This window comes from Nuphar pumila, chromosome 13 (assembly GCF_984573655.1).
Source record: "Nuphar pumila chromosome 13, dmNupPumi1.hap1.1, whole genome shotgun sequence".
Lineage (NCBI taxonomy): Eukaryota > Viridiplantae > Streptophyta > Magnoliopsida > Nymphaeales > Nymphaeaceae > Nuphar > Nuphar pumila.
In genome coordinates, this window is record NC_143261.1 from 98,874,196 (window position 1) to 98,896,005 (window position 21,810).

General features: G+C 40.6%; 2 protein-coding genes across 3 annotated transcripts; both read left to right on the plus strand.

The window, feature by feature from the left end:
* Window positions 1-313: 313 nt before the first annotated feature.
* Window positions 314-3,544, plus strand: LOC149819407 (putative trehalose-phosphate phosphatase F). The gene is made up of 11 exons (XM_089984914.1): window positions 314-616; window positions 720-860; window positions 964-1,035; window positions 1,151-1,279; window positions 2,072-2,128; window positions 2,220-2,321; window positions 2,428-2,505; window positions 2,588-2,657; window positions 2,806-2,876; window positions 3,136-3,228; window positions 3,319-3,544. Exons 1-11 carry the CDS (start codon window positions 314-316, stop codon window positions 3,370-3,372), a joined length of 1,170 nt encoding a protein of 389 aa, XP_089841040.1. The 3' UTR covers window positions 3,373-3,544.
* A 6,781-nt stretch (window positions 3,545-10,325) lies between these two features.
* LOC149819408 (uncharacterized) lies at window positions 10,326-19,943 on the plus strand. 2 transcript variants are annotated; one of them, XM_089986459.1, is made up of 13 exons: window positions 10,326-10,518; window positions 10,651-10,780; window positions 10,848-10,926; window positions 11,061-11,136; window positions 11,224-11,307; window positions 11,417-11,521; window positions 12,488-12,568; window positions 12,705-12,769; window positions 17,442-17,511; window positions 17,591-17,668; window positions 19,240-19,337; window positions 19,426-19,561; window positions 19,647-19,943. In XM_089986459.1, the coding sequence occupies exons 1-13, from the start codon at window positions 10,465-10,467 to the stop codon at window positions 19,791-19,793; spliced, it is 1,203 nt and encodes a 400-aa protein (XP_089842585.1). In that variant the 5' UTR covers window positions 10,326-10,464; the 3' UTR covers window positions 19,794-19,943. The 2 variants fall into 2 exon arrangements, with proteins under 2 accessions (XP_089842585.1, XP_089842587.1); XM_089986461.1 differs by having other exon boundaries at window positions 10,348-10,518; window positions 10,872-10,926.
* Window positions 19,944-21,810: the final 1,867 nt, after the last annotated feature.

Consider the following 21,810-nt stretch of genomic DNA (forward strand, 5'->3'; position numbering starts at 1 on the left):
CAGTAGATCAGATCATTTTGTCTGGAGTTGTGACTTGTGATCACTATCAAAACTCTGCTTTGGTTTCCATTCTGGGGTGATTGGTTGGCTGAAAAATGCATTGCAATTCTTGGGATGGTCAGATGTGCAAGGAAGCTTGCTCTTGATGGGCTGCATGCATAATCACGGCAAGAAAGAGACTGAAGAGGTGGTTTATAGATAAAAGGGTTGGGTAAATATTTGGACCTTGGGAAATAACCACTTACCATCGGTTTGCATCACTTGATTTAATATCTGATTTTGCTTGGAAAAAACAACCATCAATCTGGATCCAATGGATCTGAAATCAAACCATACTGCACCTGTTCTTACTGATCCTGTTCCGTTACCCAAGTCAAGACTGGGTATTCACTCTAACTTGTTGCTTTATTCTCCACCAACGGCTTCATTCCCTCCCATACTGTGCCGATCAATTTCCAAGAAGAAACCAATACCAATTAAACTCGATGATGTTCGTGCCAGTGGTTTGCTTGATTCTATGAAGTCCTCCTCACCTACACGGAGTTTTTTTGCTAAAGACCTTAGCTTTGAAATTGCAACCTTGGATAGACAGGATGCAGCATATCGCTCATGGGCAGTAAGTTTGCTAGCCATCTGAAACTTGAAGATTTTCGAACATTTCTCTATAAGTTGTCAATCATGTTCATTTTTCCTTTATCACGGTTTGAAACTTCATGCAGCTCAACCATCCATCAGCCTTGAATTCATTTGAGAACATTACAAACTCTGCAAAAGGGAAGCAGATGGCTTTGTTTCTCGACTATGATGGAACATTGTCACCAATTGTTGATGACCCTGACCATGCTTTTATGTCTGATGCTGTAAGGCTTACTTTTAACTCCAGCTACAGATTCTTTAAGTGGTTAGTGCAGGTTTCCTATCATATGTGTTGTTTATCTTTTCCTATTCACCCTTGATTTGTAGATGCGTGATGCTGTAAGAGAAGCAGCAGAATGTTTTCCAACAGCAATAATCAGTGGAAGATGCCGCGATAAGGTGAGATTATATCACTAACTTTTCATCATATGCCCTTTGCAGTCTTTAAGATGATGTTTGTGCTGTTGGTTGTGTTCATGGTTCTGACTTGTTCTATCCACTTGAACCATTCCAGGTGTTTGAATTTGTAAGGCTAACCGAACTATACTATGCTGGGAGTCATGGGATGGATATAATGGGCCCGGTCAAACATTTTCCATCTGTTGATGACCATCCAAATTTTACTAGGTCTACTAGCAAAGCAGTGAGCATCCATAACTTTTCAACCAATTCTGCCTTATATTTGTGTTATTGTTTTCATCATTCTTGATTACGGATTAAGTCACATCCATTTCAATCTATTTCCTTCACTAAAATCTAAATAATTGCAATCCAGCGGCATTTTTACTCTGGTTAATCACCAAGTAAGTTTAGCAGAAGTATTGGTAGCTGGTGAACACCCACCTACAAACCAGATGCCTTGACTGCACAATGCTTTACCAATATTCTTGTTGTTGCTCGGCCATATTCTTTTAGCACAATATAATTTGATGCTTGGTTAAGTTCATGTGTGCTAATTGTAATAACACAAGGACGCAGTGATCTCACAAGGCAACACAACTCTTTCATGTGATGCAACAAAATGATGATTTTTATTTTACCTTCTGGAGGAAAGGAGTTGATAATCCTGAACGAAAATGGATAAATTATAACCTTGGTTTCTAGCGTTGTTCTTGTAAATGGAAATTTTCTTTTTTCCCATTTGCTCCTAATCCTGTTCTGTCCGCAACCTCTGGAATACATCATTGCGGGATTCAAAACTGAGGCCCATCTACTAAGAGGCTATGGCCTTAGCCTTCAATTTCAATCCTCCTTTCTTTCTCGCTACTTTTAAAACTTTTCCCTTTTACTTTTGTGCTAGACTTTCACAATACTATTCTGAAGAAAGAAGGATAATTTTGAATTTCTTTCTAAACGCAAAATTTCATGAATTGATGATTATAGCTCTAGGAGAGCATTCTTCCTTCATTTGATTGATTTTCATAACCATGTGCAGGGTAAGGATGTTAACTTATTCCAGCCTGCTAGTCAATTTATACCTATGATTGAGGAGGTACAGTCACACGACCAATCTTTCAGCACCATATTTTATTTTCGTTTCTCCCATCTGTTCCATGTTTTAAGGGTTTTTTTTACTCATTCAGGTTTTCAAGTCACTCGCGGAGAGTACTAAAGAAATTAAAGGTGTGAAGGTAGAGAACAATAGGTTTTGCATTTCAGTACACTATCGGCTTGTGGAAGAGGAGGTAAGGAACTTGCCACTCAACATTTTCGTTTCCAATCACTGTGAAACATGAAATGCATTCGCATGCATTAGCTTTTTCTTGATATGTGTACATTTGGTCTTTGCAGAAATGGGCTACAGTTGCACAACGTGTTGGTGATGTACTAGGCCAGTACCCTCGTTTAAGACTAACCCATGGACGGAAGGTACTTAGCCGACTGTGGTGTTTTTCGAATTGTTCATATTTATAAGCATATTTTCCTAAGAGTCATCTAACCCAACTTGTAGGTTTTAGAGGTCCGTCCAGTGATTAAGTGGGACAAGGGAAAAGCCGTCAAGTTTTTACTAGATTCACTTGGTGAGCATCTTTAACCACACTTCCTCACTGCTTTGAGAAAGAAAGATTCTTTTTGTGAAGTCATTGCATCTTAATTAAGCGATCTTGACGTCAAATCTTCACACCTGTGGAGCAGGATGGTTTTATTTACATTTTTTTGTTGATGCAGATCCAACTAATTCTGACAATGTACTTCCTATATACATTGGAGACGATAGTACTGATGAAGATGCTTTTAAGGTAATATGATGCTCATTCTCGAATTTTACATATCCTTTAGGTTAGATCTTTCGTTTGGTAGGGAGATGAATGATTCAGTAATCTTAGGCATATCTTATCTCCCCAATTCGTTGCTGTTGGATTGTGCCAAACAACCATGGAGAGTGCTTGGCATGCAGCATTCTGGATTTACCAACAGCAGCGGTATCCCCTGCATCTGCAGCTTGTACTCAGAATGGCCACATATCTGCTTGTTTACTTTCTGGTTTATGAAATTCAGGTTCTGCATGAGGGCAGTCGAGGTTGTGGCATTTTAGTATCCTCGGTGCCTAAAGAAACCAATGCTTTTTACTCCTTGAGAGATCCATCTGAGGTGAGTGTAAGCTTGTTGCTCAGCAGTTTCTGACTTTCTTGCCTTCTCTGATTGATAGAAAAGTAAACCTTGTGTTTGTGGTTTCCTCAGGTGATGGATTTCCTCAAGAACCTGGTGAGGTGGAGGAAATCAGCCAAGGAATAAAGAGTTACCATTTATCATGTCCATTATACATCATAATAGGTTATACGTGGAATTAAATTTGGGGTGATGGAAGTGAGATATGATTCATCCTCCCATGACCCTTTCAAGTTTCATTTGTTTTTATGGCCCTTTGTTCTGTATGATATATAGTTAATTTTGATATATGTTTTTTTCATTGTATGACATCTCTCTTAGAGTCTATCAGCTCTTTGAGGTTTAGTTCTCGATCCAAGAGTCGTACTTCTTTGTCAGGAATGAAAACCTCGCATTTCTCCTTTAGGGGGGAACATTAACCTGTGCTGAAACAATGCAGAAGAAAGCAGCAGAACCTGTATTTAAATTAAAGGAACAATGTAATGTTGAAAGGTACTGTTAAAACAACCAACCAAGAACAATGTAATGTTGAAAGGTACTGTTAATACAAACCAACCAATAGTTTGCATGGAGACACGTGTCTCTGTGCTATTTTTCAAGCAACACTGGTCTCTCTTGGATTGACTCAGTGCAGAAAGGTTGGCTGCAATTTTGCTCTTTAAGAGAACTAAACTAGGCTTTCTCATGTCAAATATGACTTTCAACTTGCATCGCAGGCCATATTTATCTCGACAAGATAGTATTTGAGTAGCTTAGGTTATGAAATTTGGAAGAAAAGCTATTAGAGAATGAAGGAGATAGATTTAATAATTGTTTAATAGTCATATTTAAAGATTTAGTTAACAATGATTGTTTGGTCTTTATGATGGTCATATGTGCCATCAGAGCACTTTGAGATAAAATTGCAACCTGTAAACGCACGGTGCATTATTAAATTCATCAAATGCTAATGATGTTAAAGAATGCTAATGCAGCATCCCTTCACATCGTTGCAAAGGCAAAGTAGAAGACGTGGTATACAGTTGGAACTTGATTTCACAATGATCATCTCCAACAATTTAGGCCCATACATCCTCTTAAAAAAAAAATAAAAAAATTAAGCAGATGACACAAAGGGCACGTTTGCTTGAATCCCATCTGATTCGGAATCACAAAGGTGGATAATGTGATTCTGAATCATATGAGAAGTGAGTAAAATGGCCTCTAATGTGATTTTGAATCTCATTGCTCCATTTTCTCACATTTGTTGCATGTGAGAATCGAGACAAAATGAGAATCATTCTCTCATGATTGTAAAAGAATGATCATCTTTTGTGGCCAAGCAAACATACTGAAAGGGTTTTATCTTTTCTCTTTGGAAGAACCTCTTCAATCTAAATTGCTTGCGCAAATGATGGACCTCGGTGTACATACTATGGTTACAAAGGAACAAAATAGATATGAAAAGTGATGAACCAAGTGGAGGTGGGGAATCAAATGTTAAAAATTAGTATGAAATGGAAAGTAAGATATGGTTGTGAAGGAACTACGGTAGGGATGGCAGTGGACTGGGGGAAAGCGGGGCCCCGCCACGCCTCGCCCCGTTTGGACCGGGGATGGAGGGTATGAAACGGGGATGGAGGCGGGGACGAAGGTTAAAATCCATCCCCGTCCGGGGGTGGAGGCGGGGATGGACTGGCACGTTCCCCCGCCCCGCCCCGGCCCATCCCCACCCCGGCCCATCCCCGTCCCGGCCCCGCCCCGCCCCATCCCTTTATATTTTTCTACATGTTTACTAACCCTAACTCCCTTCCCTAATTTCCTAACCCTGGAGCCGCCGAGCCGGGCCGTCGCCTCTTCCCCTTCCCCATCCGCATTATCATTGGAGCTGGGCCGTCGCCGACCACCGTTGGCCGTCGCCGACCACCGTTTGCCGACACCGACCACCGTTGGCCGACACGATCTCTCCCTCCTTCCATGGCTGATGCATTGTTTGACATCTTCTGAGATCTTAAAAACAACTTTTGACATGGCTGATGCATTGTTTGTTTGTCAGCGTATGAACTATCAAAAAAAGAAGGTAAGGTTGGGACACCTGAGAGACCACTCTCCGATCTTGGTAATCTAAGTTATCGTGGCTACTGGACTAGGGTTTTGCTTGACATTCTGAAGAAGCATAAGGGCAATATTTCCATCCTGCTTTCTTTCTGGACCTTCATGTTTTAAATTTGTATTGCACTGTGTGGTTTTGCTTGTGCTGTCAAATCTTCTCATATAGTGGACACATTTTTCTGTGATTATAAAGCAGGTTTCAATAGGTTAATTTTTTCATTTATAGTGGTTGTTTGATTTGGTTTAATTTTTTTTAACATTTCAGATCAACTTATTTGCATATTCAATTTTCTAATTATTAAATAATATTCTCCAGTTCAGAAAAAATTGGAGGATGAGGAACTGAGTCCATTCAATATCTTCTAGAGCATGATCCATGGATGTTATGTATTAGTTTACTAGGCACAAGTAAAATCTAATTTTTGTCTGGGCTATGAAGGCGGGGAGATCCTGTTTTCCATGTGGATGAATTCATTTATCATTAAAATGATTTCTAAGTAGGGATGCAATTTGACAAACGGGGACGGGGACGGGGACGGGGACGGGGTGGGGACGGGGACGGGGCGGGGGTGGAGGACATGAAACGGGGATGAAGGCAGGGGTGGAGGATAAAATCCATCCCCGCCGCGGAGGCGGGGCGGGGGTGGAGGATAAAATTTTGAGGCGGGGCGGGGGTGGAAACCTTGTCCCCCGCCCCGCCCCACTGCCATCCCTAAACTACGGAAGCACATGAGAAATGAAAAGCAAACACATAAGAAGCAATGTGAAGTGGAACAGGAAGTGAATAAGAAGCAACATAATAACGAGTAGAAAACAATATAAAATTAACATGCAAACCTGTTATGAACAAATTTACTACTTTTTAATACGGAAAACACAGGAAGTGAGGAGGGAAAGAATATGGGAATACTAAGGGCACATTTGGAAGCCAGAAAGATGTAGGAAAAGTGATGCAAAAGGACAAAATCCGTATGATTTTTTCGACCTTTCCAAACTTGATAGACTTTAGCTGGGAGAGTTTTTCTAAGAAGCACACTTTTTGTATAGGAAACGTTCTTCCAAGGGGGGGGGGGGGGGGGGGGTGGAGGAATGTTTCCTATCAAGAGAATTATTTTATACTCCTCACAACCCATCTCACCACTACCATCCACCATCCACCATCTATGACACTCAGATCCAACGACGGCCGTTTGGCCAGCTCCGGCAGTGGGAGAAGAGAAAGAAGGGCCAGCTCCAGCGGTGAATGTTTGGCCGAGGGAGTCGGTGATCGACGAAACGCTGGTGGACGGGTGGTACATGATCACCCCGCCAGATTTGGAGACCTTGGAGACGACATGACCACCTTTCTTGCCACCGTGCTGATCGGTGAATTGACAACGGTGACGACGACCATCGCGACGAGGAGCAGGGTTGCGACGGAAGTGCGGACAGTGACAATGATGCACCAGACTCTGCTGGGGGTAGAGGGGTTCTCTGATAGAGCTTCACAGCTCCACCACCACCCCTCTCCTCTCTCATTTTTCACATTTTCCGACTTTGTTTTTCTTATTCTACACAAACAAACTAAAAGTTTTCTTTTTAAAAAACTTCTCATATCAAAAACTCTCATAGGCAACAATTTCTTTTCGTATGAGAGTTTTTCTCGCTTCTAAACGTACCCTAAGGAAGAGAGGGAAATCTAGGGGTGTCAACGGGTAGGGTTTAGTTTAGACCCGGGTGAAACCAGGATCAAAATTTTGACTGTGGTATGGTATCGGGTCTGGACTCGGGTCTAATTGGGTTCACTATAAGAAAAAACATACCTGAACCCAATAATAACTATGTTGAGTCATGTAAATGACTATCTCGATAAGTATTGATGATTCCAAACATATGCATATCTTTACGCAGTTCAAATGAAGTGATCAAAAGTCAGCAATGAAGGCTCGGACATGATCAAGGGATGGATAACAAGGAAGGCTTAATGTATTTTGTCTTGATTTAGATCGTATGTAAAAGAGCCTGAAATTCTTTGTCTCACACCTAGTCATTTGTATAAGAATATGACTAGATTAAGAAAAGTAAATTTTTTGACAAATGTTTTTATTTATTAAAAAAATATATAATATATGCATTTCTGTTCACATGTTTTTATTTTAGACATTCTGATTCATGTGTTTATAAGAAAATTTTCAAACACCATGTGTATTTTCAAACTAATGCTAAGATGTGTTTTAAAAAAATTTGTAGCCATTTTTTTACTGTTAGATTTTTTTTAAAGGGTCACAACTCTTCTTGAACTGACCCAATGATGACCTTTCCTACTTTTTATATAGTCAATCTAGACATATTTAGATAGTTTTCAAGAAGTGAATTTTTTTGTAAAAAAAAATCTCACTACACTACTGAAAATGTTCTTGTGGTCCAACTCTGCTCTTAGATTTATTTTAAGTTTCGTGAGATACCTATTTAGCCTACAACTTTCTCTGAGAACTCAAGATTCCAAGGCTGATAGGAGTTAAGTTGAAGTATTCACCTTTAACAATGGTTTGTAAAGGTTTCTCTAGCTAAGTGAAACACGTTTGGTTTTTTAGGCAGATTTATTTACTTTGACAAGGGTGCTCCTCAAAGGATGTGTATTGGCTTGATCTTGTGCCAAGTTAAGCAAGATTGATTTAGTGAAAACCTCAAGCAAGTTGCTTGAGGACTGGACCTAGGTCTAGGTTAGACGGAACCGGGATATATCATGTATTTTCATGTGGTTTGATTTTATTCTGCGATTATCCTTGAAGAACACTATTCACCCTCCTCTAGTGTTCGTTGCCTATTGATCCACAAATTTTCAAACTACATGAACCAAACCTAGACCATACCTAGCAAAACCATATTTTTATCATTTTTGCTTTGAAAATTTGTGGGTGTTAATCGAAACTCGGTCCGGGTCTAGTATAAAATTTCCAAACTATATCCACGTCCATGTATTAATTGGACCTTTGGCTCCGGACTCGGGTCTTCTTGTTTATCACCATACCCAAACAGTATAGGGTTTTATTTGGGTTGGGTCTAGGTAAACCAGGCCCATTGACACCCATAGGGAAATCAATTTATAAAGCAGAGGAAGCGAGCTTCCCATTAAAGGAAAGAAAAAAAGGTTCGCCTATTTTGGAAGCAGATTTTTCAAAGCTTCTATTTGTTTTGGAGAAGCAAAAAATTCCCAGACCTAGAAGCGAGCTTTGTAGAAAAACAAGTTTTTCCATGTAGCAAGAAGCTTCCAGTGGTTATAGTGCATACATTTGTATCGATAACCAAATGTTTTGTGCATGGTTCTCTAAGGAGATGGGCCCTCAAAAAACTTTAGAAAAACGAGCCCAAACAAAGGGAGGTGAAACTCTTATGCTCAATTTTTTTTTTTTAAGTTATGCTGAGAAAGATAGGGATGAATGTGTGAGGAGTTCATCTAGCAAATTCAGACTAGTGGTAGTGATGGGGAAGAGATGTACTTGAGACCAAGGGATAGGTTAGATCCCTTATTTTTATGACCAATATGTAGCTTTCTTGTTCTGCTACAAGTTTAGATTTGGAAAGATAAAATGGACATTAGAATTTCTAAAGAACGAGCTCGTTTGCTGATATTTGGAAGAAAAACTGAGTTTCACTTGGTTCTTTTTTTTAAAGAAGACGTAAGACTTGTAAGATAAAGTTCTTTGGTGGTTTTTACGAATCTTGTACATAGATTAGTAGGGATGCCAGTGGATCTGGCGGAACGGGGATCCGCCCCACCTCGCTTCATTTGGACTGGGGATGGAGGACATGAAACGGGGATGGAGGCCGAGATGAAGGTTAAAATCAAAACCCGTGCAGGGATGAACTTACACTTTTCCCTGCCCTGCCCTATTCCCGTCCTGATCCCTGGCTTGCCCCGCCCCATCTCCAATCGTTCTTTAGGGATGACAATGGACCGAGGGGAAATGAGATGGCCCGTTTGAACCAGGGATGGAGGACATGAAACGGGGATGGAGGTTAAAATCAAAACCCATGCGGGGATGAAGGGCAGGATTTTGAGACGGGGTGGGGGTGAAGACCTTATCCCCCGCCCCCGTCTACTGCCATCCCTGTAGATTAGATCCCAGCACGGCTAATTTATGAACCATGTAGATCATATCTACAGGGTCAGATTTAATCAGAACAGTGTGTAACAATGAGATCTCACGGGTAGTATGATGAAAAGCTAATGAGTTTTTTCTTTTCCTTTTTTTGCATAATCCAAGAAGAAGAAAAAAACCAATGGTATAGTTGTATAACTGGCAGGGGTCGGTCCAACTCCCAGCTTGCCTTTCAAAAAAAAATATTTCTACGATCTTTTTCATCTTTAAACAACCCTTCTCTATTTTGATAAAGTTCTCCTTGAAGGACCCATCACCAACACAATTTGTGGACTTTCCTTTTTTAGTGCAACTAAATTCAGATAGTTTCTGTTCTCTTGAATCACACCCAGCTGTACTGATATACACTGATAATTTGAATTACTTGGATCTGGATCCAATGACTTTCCTGGATCCTGTATTGAGTTAACATCGAGTGTGTGATGTCCAGTCAACTTGGTGACATTCACAAGTTGCCCCTACCAAACGAGCGGAGAACTTGTGGGTGATGAAAGGGTATGAGTTAGGGGACGACTGAAACCCGTTCTGATCACACATTGTGATGAATGAAAATCTTTTGTTCTGTTTTATGTATATGAACGAGCTACCAACGAGCCGAGCCGAGCCGAGCCGAGCCGTAGCTGGGGCACATGTCCAGACCCAAATCCAGATAACCCTAACTTAATTAGAGTATTAGGCATTATCAGACTCTGATTAATTAACTAAATTATCCATCCTCTTTAAAATAACTATATAAACTTGAAGTTATTGCTCTGTATTGAGCACTGTTCATCATTAAGATAGACGGCTACGGTCAGACGACGCAATACTCAACTCTATATATATATATATATATATATATAGAGAGAGAGAGAGAGAGAGAGAGAGAGAGAGAGTGAGTGAGTGGGTTCACACTTCACAGAGGGTGGTGTGGAAGAAGAAGAAGAGAAGATTCCCATCATTTATCCGGATTTTGGTGGGCACCAACAGAAGGAATCGAGGCACGATGCTCGCGTCTTCGTCGGCTGCGCTCTTCTCCGCCTCTCCCAGACACGTTCAGGTTCTCGTTCTCTTCATTTCCTCCTCCGCCGTTCTCTCCTCGTTTGAAATTTGATGCCATTTTTGGAAATCCTGTAACGTGTTTCCGGCAATTTGTCTTAATGGGGTGTTGGTTCGTTCGATTCCTTGACAGGAGAGAAGCAATCGATGGTGGTTCCTGCCGACGAGACCCATCCTCTCGCTCAGGCACCCCCAGCATCTTCCCTCCTTCACAACAGCCGCTGCAGCGTCGTCTCCCGGCAATGCCTCTTCCATTGAAACCGGTAACTCATACTCTCTCTCTCTCTCTCTCTCTCTCTCTGAAAATGGGGTGGCCTGGAACTGTTTCAGTACCGACTAACGAGCTTGACGCAGTCTCCGCCTTCACTGAGATCGTTCCTGACACTGTCATCTTCGACGACTTTGAGAGGTGATCGATCCCCCCCTCCATTCCCTTTTTTGATGCATTTTTTCCAAAAACTCTTGATTGATACCGCGGATTTTCTCGATCTTAATTTGGTTTTTTGGTCGATGGTGATGGTAATTGTGTCTCGTAATTCGTAGGTTTGTACCAACAGCTGCGACGGTTAGCTCCTCCCTCCTTTTAGGAATCGCCAGCCTCCCTGATACCATGTTTAAGGTGAGGAGGATTACCGCCTTTTTTTTTCCTTCTTCTTTGTTCTGCACTAGTTTCATGGTTGTGAAGTTTTAATAAAATGGGGTGCAGAGTGCCATTGAAACAGCTCTCGCAGATGGTGAATGTTATGCGAAAAATGATCCGAAGGACCGGCTCGCTTGTTTCTTTAATAAGGTCTGTTCATGCAGATTCTATTCGATTCGTAATTCATCCCTTTTTAAAAAGAAAAGGGGTTCAAGTAATTGCTGAATCGGTTGATTGCTTGCATTTTGTGTTTATGTAGGCACTTGTGAATGTCGGGGCAGACCTTGTGAAACAAGTGCCGGGTCGAGTGTCGACTGAGGTGGATGCTCGATTGGCTTATGATACGCATGGAATTGTAAGAAAGGTATGTGGGAATTTAATTATGAGATGGATTGATGAATTGCATGGGGCATAATCTATAGCTTTATTGTCATCTGTAAATCACTGTTTCATTAGAATGGTTATTAACATTGCTGTAGATTTGGTTGCTGTTGCTCTTTCTAATGTTAACATGATTTGCAGCTGCATTGACATGTTTTGTGCTAGCGTACTTGGGTAAAGCATGTTGGTGCTTCATCCTCTGCCTGTTAATTGTCAAACCATCCATCCATGAAAGAAGCTCTATCACAACAACCGTTTTTGGAAAGTGATTTTAATGTCTGCGGAACATGTATCGAGCTAGGTCGAATGAGATTACTGGATGGTTAGGTCTCACTGTCATGACTGAGGGATCTTGGGTTTTAATTCCATGAGGGATATTCCCCAGCTTGCCTATATATCCTATTTCTCTGGAAGCCCGCTTTTGTCTTGGGGTTCTCTTCACTTTAATAAGTCATTTCCCCATGCTTCCATCTTTACTAAAGTTCGAATTTGGTTATCATGCCATATATTCATTGGGTAAAGTTTCATCCAGGCTCGTGGCCACCTTTCATTTGGCTTTAATCTGCACATATCATAAAATCTTGTCTTATCTTGAATTTGAAAGTGTTTCTTATGCAAGCAATTTCATCTTGTACACTCGTGTGAAGGTTTGAATACTTCCATATTCTTTTTTACTTATTTTCCTTTTCCTGCTGTGTATTCCTGAATATATACCAACTATGGTTAATTTCCAATTTTCTTTTTGTATGCTAGTTTATTTCCTGGTGCACTTTTGCAAACTGATGGGGATATTTTATTTTCTGCATAAAGATATTTTGTTTTCTTTATAAGGTTGCTGCTACTAGGACTTGTATTTTGCTACAGCAATTATAACTAGTTTGCATTTAATCAGATCTTTCATATATTTTACATTGAGTTTTTTTTCATTCTAACATGTTTGAGCTACTAGGTTCATGAACTGTTACAGTTGTATGCTGAAGTCAAAGTTCCTCATGAACGTCTCCTATTCAAGATTCCTTCAACATGGCAGGTAAGATATCACCAAATTGTGGAACTTGCTGTTGCCAGGCCATACTTTGTTATTTTATGTATGTGAGTTAGTGCTAGTAGGTTCATGCTTCTTGTGTCTCTTACTGATCCCATTAAGTTTTGTTCTTCCAATTTAGGGGATTGAGGCCTCAAGATTGCTGGAATCTGAAGGAATACAGACACATCTTACATTTGTTTACAGGTATTATAGATGTGTAAAATTATGTAATCAAGATAGTCTATCTTAGCTTGCTCTATAGTAGCTTATTCACTTGGTGCTAGATCATTCTTCTTGCTTCGTAATTGAAAGGTCGAGTTTTATCTTTATGTGGAAGGACTGGAACTCGTGTGTGATGCTTGTGGAGGCATTGGATATTTATGGCTAAATAATTTTAACAAGCGGGAGACCAATTGCGCAGAAAAAAGTGAACTTCAATCTTCTTTCCTGATAGATGAATGGTTGATAAAATAGTAGACTTTGGTATTGTGAGTAGATCAGTCTCCCGGTTCTATCAACTCTTATTCACAAACACTAGAATGGTTAGATTACAAGGAAACTTAGGTCAATGATTAGTCATTAAGGGTCAAGTCTGGTCAGTGACCATCCATGATGACTTCATGACTGCTAAGTGTAATGCAATGTATGTATTACTGCAGTGACAGAACTACCTTTGCTCAGAACTAACAAGAAGTTAGCTTTTCATTCGGTGAGGAAGTAATGAAGTGCTGGCTAATGGCTATGAATAGAATAGGAAACATAGGTTCAATTCTTCAGTATTATGGCTCAGCCACTATAGGTATCTTTAACCAAATAAAGAAAGAATGTATTTCTAGATCTTTACAGTGATGCAATGCAAAGAGAACTGCAGAAAAAAAGGAGGTGTGATTATAAATATTTGGACTGCTTCATTTAAAATGTGGCTATGATTGTGCTGTTAACACACACAGGTGCCACACCCAGAAGTCCATGTTACATAGATATTGTTGATGCTTCTTCTATACCATTTACTGGGGCTTTGTGATTCATTATGGCATGTGGTGGCTTTCTATGTGCTTCTGTTGATTCCCAACTTCCTGACTGTTTCTTGTTCCTCTTAAATATGCTCAAAACTTACTGCCACTCTCTATTTTCTCTTAAATCTGCTTAAATTTTGCCATTCTTCTTATCTGATGTGAGTGTTCTTCCTGTTTCTCATTTTTTTCGTCTTTGATAAGATCTGATGCAACCTATTACGTGAGGTCGGTTCGCACACACCACTAAATGCCTCAACTAAGATGTGGAAGTGATTTACTTTCAAAACAAATTGTAATTTTTGAAAATATGTTCATAACTTGAAAGTATATGTAAATCAGATTAGGAGCTATATATATGTGCTGAAATAAATATGACCTGCAACAAACACACTCCGTATGTGATTCCCAACTTCCACCAAACACCAAATATCCAAAACAGAATGCACTTCAATATTCAGATTAAAAAAAACAATGAACACACAAGATACTAATATGGCAGTTCAGTTTGTTTAAGCAGCTGTTCGAGGAATGAGTTGTGGCAAGCGGCACCACTCAGTTGGCGTCGAATCGGACTCAACAGATCGGGTCCAGACGGTCTGCATGTACAGCAGTCCAAAGACGTTGGTAGTGGAAGCTCCACACGGTGAGCTGTAACCACACACAATCGACCAACAAGGAAAACACTGTCAGTGTTTTCTCTGTGATATCCACGAGTTTCAAACACAACACAAAGAATATCTAGTCCAGAAAAATATACTCTGTGATATCCATGAGTTTCAGACACAACACAAAGAATATCTAGTTCAGAACAATATATTTCCAAGATATAAATTTCTCACGAGAAGTTCAAACAGCCAACTACGATCCAGAAATTTTAAACGAACAGCAATTTTGCAATTAGATTAAGTTCAGATTCACACCTAACAGTTCACAGTCACTAACAGATTCGAGACTATTTAGATCGCAAAACTCGTCAATTGAAATAGTCTCAAGTATGAATCTCTCAGCAGATTGACAATCCAGACATGTCAACCGTTTATCACAAGCAATCTGTAACAGCATTCACGTTTTCATGAATCAGGATATTTAAAACATAAAACAAACAAAGATATGATATTACTTTGAACCACGATTCAACGGAAGCAGATCAGGTCATGCTGAACATGAGCGTTTTTGCTCATGCGGACATCGTGGCCATCTGTTTGCATTTTGGATGAATGCCACATGGTTTTGTTGACTTTTGAGCTTTTTAAATGCAAATCGGATGGCCACGATGTCAGCATGAGCAAAAAACACTCATGTTCAGCATGACCTGATCTGCTTCCCGATTCAACAGTTCAGAACTACTTCAGGAAACTAATCTAGAACAATTTAAGTAGGCAAACTGTGATAAAAAAAAAACTATTGTGGACAGCAACAACTTCTGATTTGTTCGACAGCCACCAATGTTCAGTCGAAGTACTCGAACAACAGCCCGGCAAGGGACTAAATGACAAATTCGCTGGTCAGCACCCTTGGGGTTGGCCAGAGTCAGCAGCAGCCAGATTCATGCCAGCTACCAGGTTTTCAGATGCATGGTGAAGATTTCAGTCACAAGATCACGCCACCAACAATATTGCACTAACAGCAATCACACAGACATCAATGGTATCAGCCGCAAGTCACACAAACATCAATGGCACCAGCAACAAGGGTGACACCACGATGAAGATGATGAAACAAGGAGGATGCTCTTCACGACCCACAAAGTTCATGATTTTCTTGTTCAAGTTCACCAAGTAACCAAGCTTCACAAGCTTTCTTCAAGATCACGATTTCTTCGTCAAGGAGACCATTCCAGGGATTTTCGAAAATTTTCTATAGAACCCCACTCGATTTTCCTGGGTGTCTTTTAAGGGCCTGAAAGTGGTTGTGGCTCTCATTGGTTTCTTGGGAGGCCTCCTTCCCTATGTCACATGGGTGCGGGTGCGGGTGCGGAGATTCGGTACTTCCAAAAAACCCGGGTGCGGGGGTGCGGCAGGGTAAAAAATGTAAATATATATATATATATATCATGTATAGTGTATATGTATGAATGTATGGTAGCTGTTAAGGTCCATGTGTAATGCCCGTAAAAAAAACAAACGTGTCAAACACGAGCCCTACACGTGTCAGACACGTGTTGGGGGGTTTGGTCCGCTGTGTCGGGCCCAAATCCGGGTCCGAACCGGACCCGAGCCTAACCCGGACCCGGGTTCTCGAAGCCTCGAGAACCTGCGTCTTTTAAAAGACGCAGGTGTCTCGGGCGAGGGGCAAAAACCCTCGCCCCTTCTCTCTCCTCGCTCGTTCTCCTCTCGCTCCTCCCTACGGCCACCGAGCGTCGGCGACTCGCCGCCGGCCACCTGTTCGCCTCCTCTCTCAGTCCGACAGACCCCCCGACGACGCAAGCACCCCCCCTCTCCGTCCCCTGTGTCGCAGGACGTCGGCGATCAAAGCCGACGACAGCCTCCAAGCTCCAGTGATCCCCCACCTTCGCCGCCTGTGTCCCTCGTCGTTGCCGACCTCCGAGCCTATTGCCTCCCCCTCTCTGAGTTCGGCAGACCTCCCGGTGTCCACATGCGACATCAGCGGCAACCTCTTGACTGGCGATCGGCTGCGCCAGAACCCCGACGCCGGGAAAGTCAGCGCCCCTTCCACTGAGCCTCTCTCCCTGTTACATCGACGGTCTCGTTTCTTCCGGCCACCTGACGTTTACAGCTTCCGACGACAACACCGTCGCTGTCTCCTCTCTGCTATGGTTGTCGTGGTTCCCGATGATGGCCGCCGTCAGCGAGCAACCCCGACGGCCCCGTTGTTGCGGCCTTTCGAGGTGAAAAACCCTCCCCTCCTTTTCTTCTCCTTTGTGAGGAGTTGGTCGATAGGGGGCTGAGCAACCCAATTTTTTTTTTTTAAATTCCGCAGCCCATTTCATAGGGCAATTTTTTTTTAAAAAAAAAAAGTCCAAAAAAATGACCCTGAGTGCGGTCAAGGCACCCAGGGTCGGGTTGACCGCACCCGGTGCCGCACCCGCATCCGCGTCGAGTCGCGTCGACGCGGGTGCGGCACCCTGCTAGCCGAATCCCTCTGACATAGCTCCTCCCATGAGGCCAATGAGGGACCAACTTTTGAAAGTTTTTGTCTTACCCTTCTTGGCTTACCATTGGAGAGCCACCAAGAGAGAGAGAAAAGCTCCATATGAGCGGCACTTTTAGAAGAACCAATGGGCTTGAGATGAGGTGGCTGGCCTTAGATTGGTCACTCAAGTGTCTACCTCATTTAAAACCCAATCACAAGTGATCATCTGGCATGTGGGTCTCCAAACAAAAATGGATCTAGATCTGAATAAAAAAATCTACCCAATAACCCACTATACCCTCTAGTACCTCAAAAGAAATCTTATTGGATACTAGAACTATTTGGATCCGTAAGATCCGTCTCCTATAAAAAAAATAAAATAAAAATAAAAATACAAATGTTTTTATATGTGTTTTCAAAAATCGCAAAAGTGTAACAAAATAAAAATGGATTTTTTGAGATGTATGAGACAAAAATCTCAGAAAATCAATGCATGTAAAATAACGAAACTACTCTTGAGATCCATTTGGACCCAAATGGGTCAAATTTGGCTTGGATCTTCTTGACTATGTTTTCCTGTATCGGGTTGTCAATAGCGGATCATCCTCCAACTCCTCACATATGTTGGGATGATCTGGATGCTCTGCATCAAGTTCACTGTATTTTTCTGCTTGCTTTGGGATCTCATTGTTAATGGTTCACTTCCTGATGCTCAACATTCAAACTAATGCTAAAACTTTAATGGATGACTGATCATTGATGTACAGCTTTCCTCAAGCTGCAGCTGCAGCTCAAGCTGGAGCTTCTGTAATCCAGATATTTGTTGGACGCATAAGGGTAATCAACTTTTATTAGAAATTCTAGCATGTCTTGCATTAGATTGGAAATCATATTGATGTAAAACATTGATCAATAGGACTGGGCCCGCAATCATTCCAACGACCCAGAAATAGAAGCTGCTCGCAGGAGAGGAGAGGACCCTGGAATTGCATTGGTTTATTTCTTATCCTATATTTAAGTTTTTCTCTAGACAGTTTGAAATCATTGCATGTTTTTTGTCAGTATTGTGGAGAAAAATGCACAGTGAACTGTGGTTCTTATGTTCTGAAATATAATATAAGGTGCAGCATGACTAATAGCTAACACCCATCACAGGGTGGGTCTCTCTTTTTTATTTCCTGTCTTGTTTCAGTTTTGCTTTTGTTTTGGAAAGCCTTCCGTTTCTTATTTATTTCAGACTATTGGAAAGTTTACGCTCAGAGGTTTTGTTTACTTAAAATGTATTTTTTCAGTCTCTTTGATCATTTATCAGATCTCAATTGTTTGATCTCCAGTCTCCATGGCTTGTGGGTATTAATTCACTGTTTAATATGATTATTTGATTTTGCTTTTTTATATTTCTCAAATTAGCTACCTCATATCATGTACATTATTTAAAGGTTAAGTCTGTCAAACAAATTCATATTTACAACTTGAGCTATGATTTCTTTATTTCTGCTGTGCAATATTTTTCAAACTAGCTATTGTATGATTAAATTCTACATTTTGTGTAAACTTGTAATCGATTGGAATATTTAAATAGTTGATATCTTTTTAATTATTAGTTAGACTATAAACTAGATTGTTCCTTGTACTATACTGCAAAGTTACATTGTTCACAAAATCGTACCCTTGATACCAGTGATTCCTTGTGTTTTGATGCTGCTGTGGCCCCTCATTTTCTGATGTTGATATGTTCTTTTAAATTTCTATATTTCCTAAAAAGGTTTCTCTTAGTCTTTTTTTGTATACATCTTGTGCTTGTGCTTTGTTCTCAAGAGGTCAGGAGTCGGGAATCAGGACAATGTATTATGATTTATGACTGAAATAAAAGTTCCCTAATGGTACTCTGGCTCTGAGCAGTGAACTTTATAACACATAGTAAATCTTTTTATTATTTCTTTGGTCAATGTGCCTGCACTCGGCAGTCTGTCCAATTCTTATAACAAGAATATTGGTCATAAATGTCTAATATGTTTTATTTATTGTAGTGCCTATGAATCTGTGTGTTGATGCTTTAGCCCATGTATGCAGTACCTATGCGACTCTATTTGGCATGTCCTGGTTTCTTTCTTATTGGGTTTCTTGTGTTCTTCCTGCTTCTGTCATTTGTTATTTTGCCTTTTGTTGTTTGTAGATAGCCACCTTAAAATATGTGTCTTAAGCCACTTATCCCTATCACCTTTCCCTTTTTTCTTTTTTGAGAGAGAAAGGCTCACCTCTTCTTTATTGGTCTAGCAGTCTGCATCTATAACAGTGGATGACCTATTTGATTGATTGCACTGCACATGTTCACGTATCCACAGTAGCATGAATGCATTGACCAATGCATTTGGAAGTGAGCAGTTGTGAAAGCATTTATAACTAGCTTACAAGTAGTTGTGAATGCATTTACAAGTGGGCCTGCTAATGCAAATGCTCTTGGACATTCATATTAGAGAATCAATTGCATTGACCAATGCTGCCTTACGCAATTCAATAGTGCACAAATATCCCTTGTGATGAGCAACCTGCTTTGAACTGTAGATAACCAAGGCTTACCATTACATTCACAAGCACGGATACAAGTCTAAGTTGATGGCTGCTGCTATTCGCAACAAGCAGGACCTATTCAGCATTCTTGGGTGAGTTTCTCTTCTCAAGTACATCATATTGAGTGTTAAGCTGTCAAGACTGACATCTCCATGTACCTTGGCTCGTAACTGATTTCAGGGTGGATTACCTTATTGCGCCATTGAAGTTACTACAGTCACTCGAGGAATCAGACATATCCCCAGATGAGAAGTACTCGTTTGTCAGGAGACTGTCCCCTGCCATTTCTCGTGCATTCACTTTCACTGAAGATGAGGTCTTTACTCTTTAGCATCCTCTTGATTAGTTCTCTGTCCCAGTTTCATGAAGGCTGGTTATAAAGACTTTTTTTGGATACACAGCTCGTGAAGTGGGACCAATTGACATTCGCATCTGCAATAGGACCTGCAGCTGAAGAACTTCTTGGTGCTGGACTGGAAGGTTACATAAATCAAACAAAGCGTGTTGAGGAGTTTTTTGATAAGATTTGGCCACCCCCAAATGTTTGAGGCTCTTTTTTTGAGTTACTATGCTTACAGAGAGTATTGTGGATAGAGAGATGAGTGCCAGTATTTTCTGATTAATGCTACACCAGTGAGCAGTTGTGATGACAAAAACAATTTTAAGTTAAACAAAATCGAGTTTTGAGGGGGTGGTTATGTGTTGTTGGGGCTTGGAATTTTTGTTGATGCATTTACCGGTACCGTTTTTAGTGGGAGACTGTACTAAGGAATCGACCAAGTTATTGAGGAACGCTTCCCTTTAAAATTTACTGATCCCATCAGTTTGCCCTTTAAAATTTACTGATCCCATCAGTTTGCTAACAAAGCTAATCATGTTTGTTTCACTTCCACTGTCAGCTGAGGAGTCGGTGGACGAAGAAAGGTTGGGTTTAAGTGATCTACACTGGTAGTTAAATCAAGCTGGACCATAGCTTCTCCAAGTTGGTTCAGGTTGCAAGACTTCAAAAAATGTATGGAATAGGCTTTTGTGGACAAGACTGCTACCTCTCAAGCACAGGTTCAAGGGCCTTTTGTCTTGAGTCCAATCTACCGATCCAAGTGATTGCTCTATATGGTTTTTTTTCTTTTTTCCATGGATCCAAACATATTCCTCATGACACTACCAATTCTAGCTAATTTGCACTCCAGGGGCAATGAAACATTCCAAGAAATTTTGGTTGACCCACCACCCCAAGAAAAGCTCCCTATAAATTCATCAAATAAAAAGTGATATATTGAAAAAGGTGAGATTTTGGACATTTCGTGATAGTTTTGTGATTTTCACGGCTTGGGAATAATTTGTTGATAATATGGTGAGATTAAAAAAAATGCGATATTGTATGGGTGGAAAGAAGCTCTGCTCAAGTAAAAAAGATTGATTATGCCTACGCTCAATTAATCAATGAGCTTGAATGGCTAATTGGTGTCGGTGGACTTCTTTTGAGAAGAACAAAGGGGAAAACGCATTTGAGATGCTAGTAGAATCAAGAGGTGTGGTTTGATAAAAAGCAGGTCTTTGGTCCATATCAATCGTAAGTTTAACGTTTTAGAATGGATTTTCTTTGAAGCAATTTTGTATCATTTGGTATATTTTGTCTTCCAGAAAACAAAACGTGCATTGTTCCAGTACAGTGGCACTAATTTAATTTTGCTGAAGTTTATGAGCAGATGAGGGTCAAAGAAAGCCAATTTTGAAAACCCCAACAAGCAAAAGGTAATGAACTTTTTCTCCAACAAACAGGATGACGGATGCAACAATAATCTCTCTCTCTCTCTCTCAGATTGAAACGCAACCACCAACTTTGGTACTCTTTTTGAGAGAAAAATAAAAAAGGGGTGGCGTGTCAAAGTTGGCCCATTCAAGATATGTGAAGATCTAGATTTTGGAATTTCCTCATTAAAAAAACGACTTTTATAAACAATCAATATCCAAAATACACTTTAGCTAAATAAAACAATTGTTAACTTGGAAGAACACCATGAGGAAAAGGAAATATGGGTTCCACTTGGGTACGATTTGGTTCGATCCGAACTTAAATCTCATGAGACGTCACGAGATTCGAGTTCTCATGAAATTTAGAAAGTGAATCTCATTTGCACAGTACCCCCAAGCAACCAAACGTACCCTTGATGAAACTCGTGTTGAAACTCCAATTCAATGGCTTTCACAATGCAACCACCATGTGTTCACCTCCACCTTCCAATAGTGATACACCTCACATGTAAGCATCTTTTGAATGAAGCAAGTCATGGTCAATTGAAAGAAGCCAAATTTGAGCCATCTTGATTGTTGAACCGCCATGGGCTTGTATAGTTCAGCCCTTGGCAGCAAATAATAAGTCTGACTACGGTGCAGATTAAAGGCTTAATGACACCACTAAGTAATGTAATAGATGAATAGTTACACTAATTAACAAAGATATGGTAATGTAATAAACATAACTGGAAGACTCTGAACATAAACAAAGAGCATGCAAAACGTGGCACCGGTATGATCACAACGTATGGGTTGTAGTGCAATATG

Bases quoted from the DNA above. Each gene is read 5' to 3' on its own strand.
- LOC149819407 (XM_089984914.1), top strand. From the start codon at position 314: ATGGATCTGAAATCAAACCATACTGCACCTGTTCTTACTGATCCTGTT. The intron at 2,877-3,135 runs GTAATATGATGC...TATGAAATTCAG, and splicing joins CTGATGAAGATGCTTTTAAG to GTTCTGCATGAGGGCAGTCG. The intron at 3,229-3,318 runs GTGAGTGTAAGC...TGGTTTCCTCAG, and splicing joins CCTTGAGAGATCCATCTGAG to GTGATGGATTTCCTCAAGAA.
- LOC149819408 (XM_089986459.1), top strand. From the start codon at position 10,465: ATGCTCGCGTCTTCGTCGGCTGCGCTCTTCTCCGCCTCTCCCAGACAC. The intron at 10,781-10,847 runs GTAACTCATACT...GAACTGTTTCAG, and splicing joins TGCCTCTTCCATTGAAACCG to TACCGACTAACGAGCTTGAC. The intron at 12,770-17,441 runs GTATTATAGATG...ATTGATGTACAG, and splicing joins CATCTTACATTTGTTTACAG to CTTTCCTCAAGCTGCAGCTG.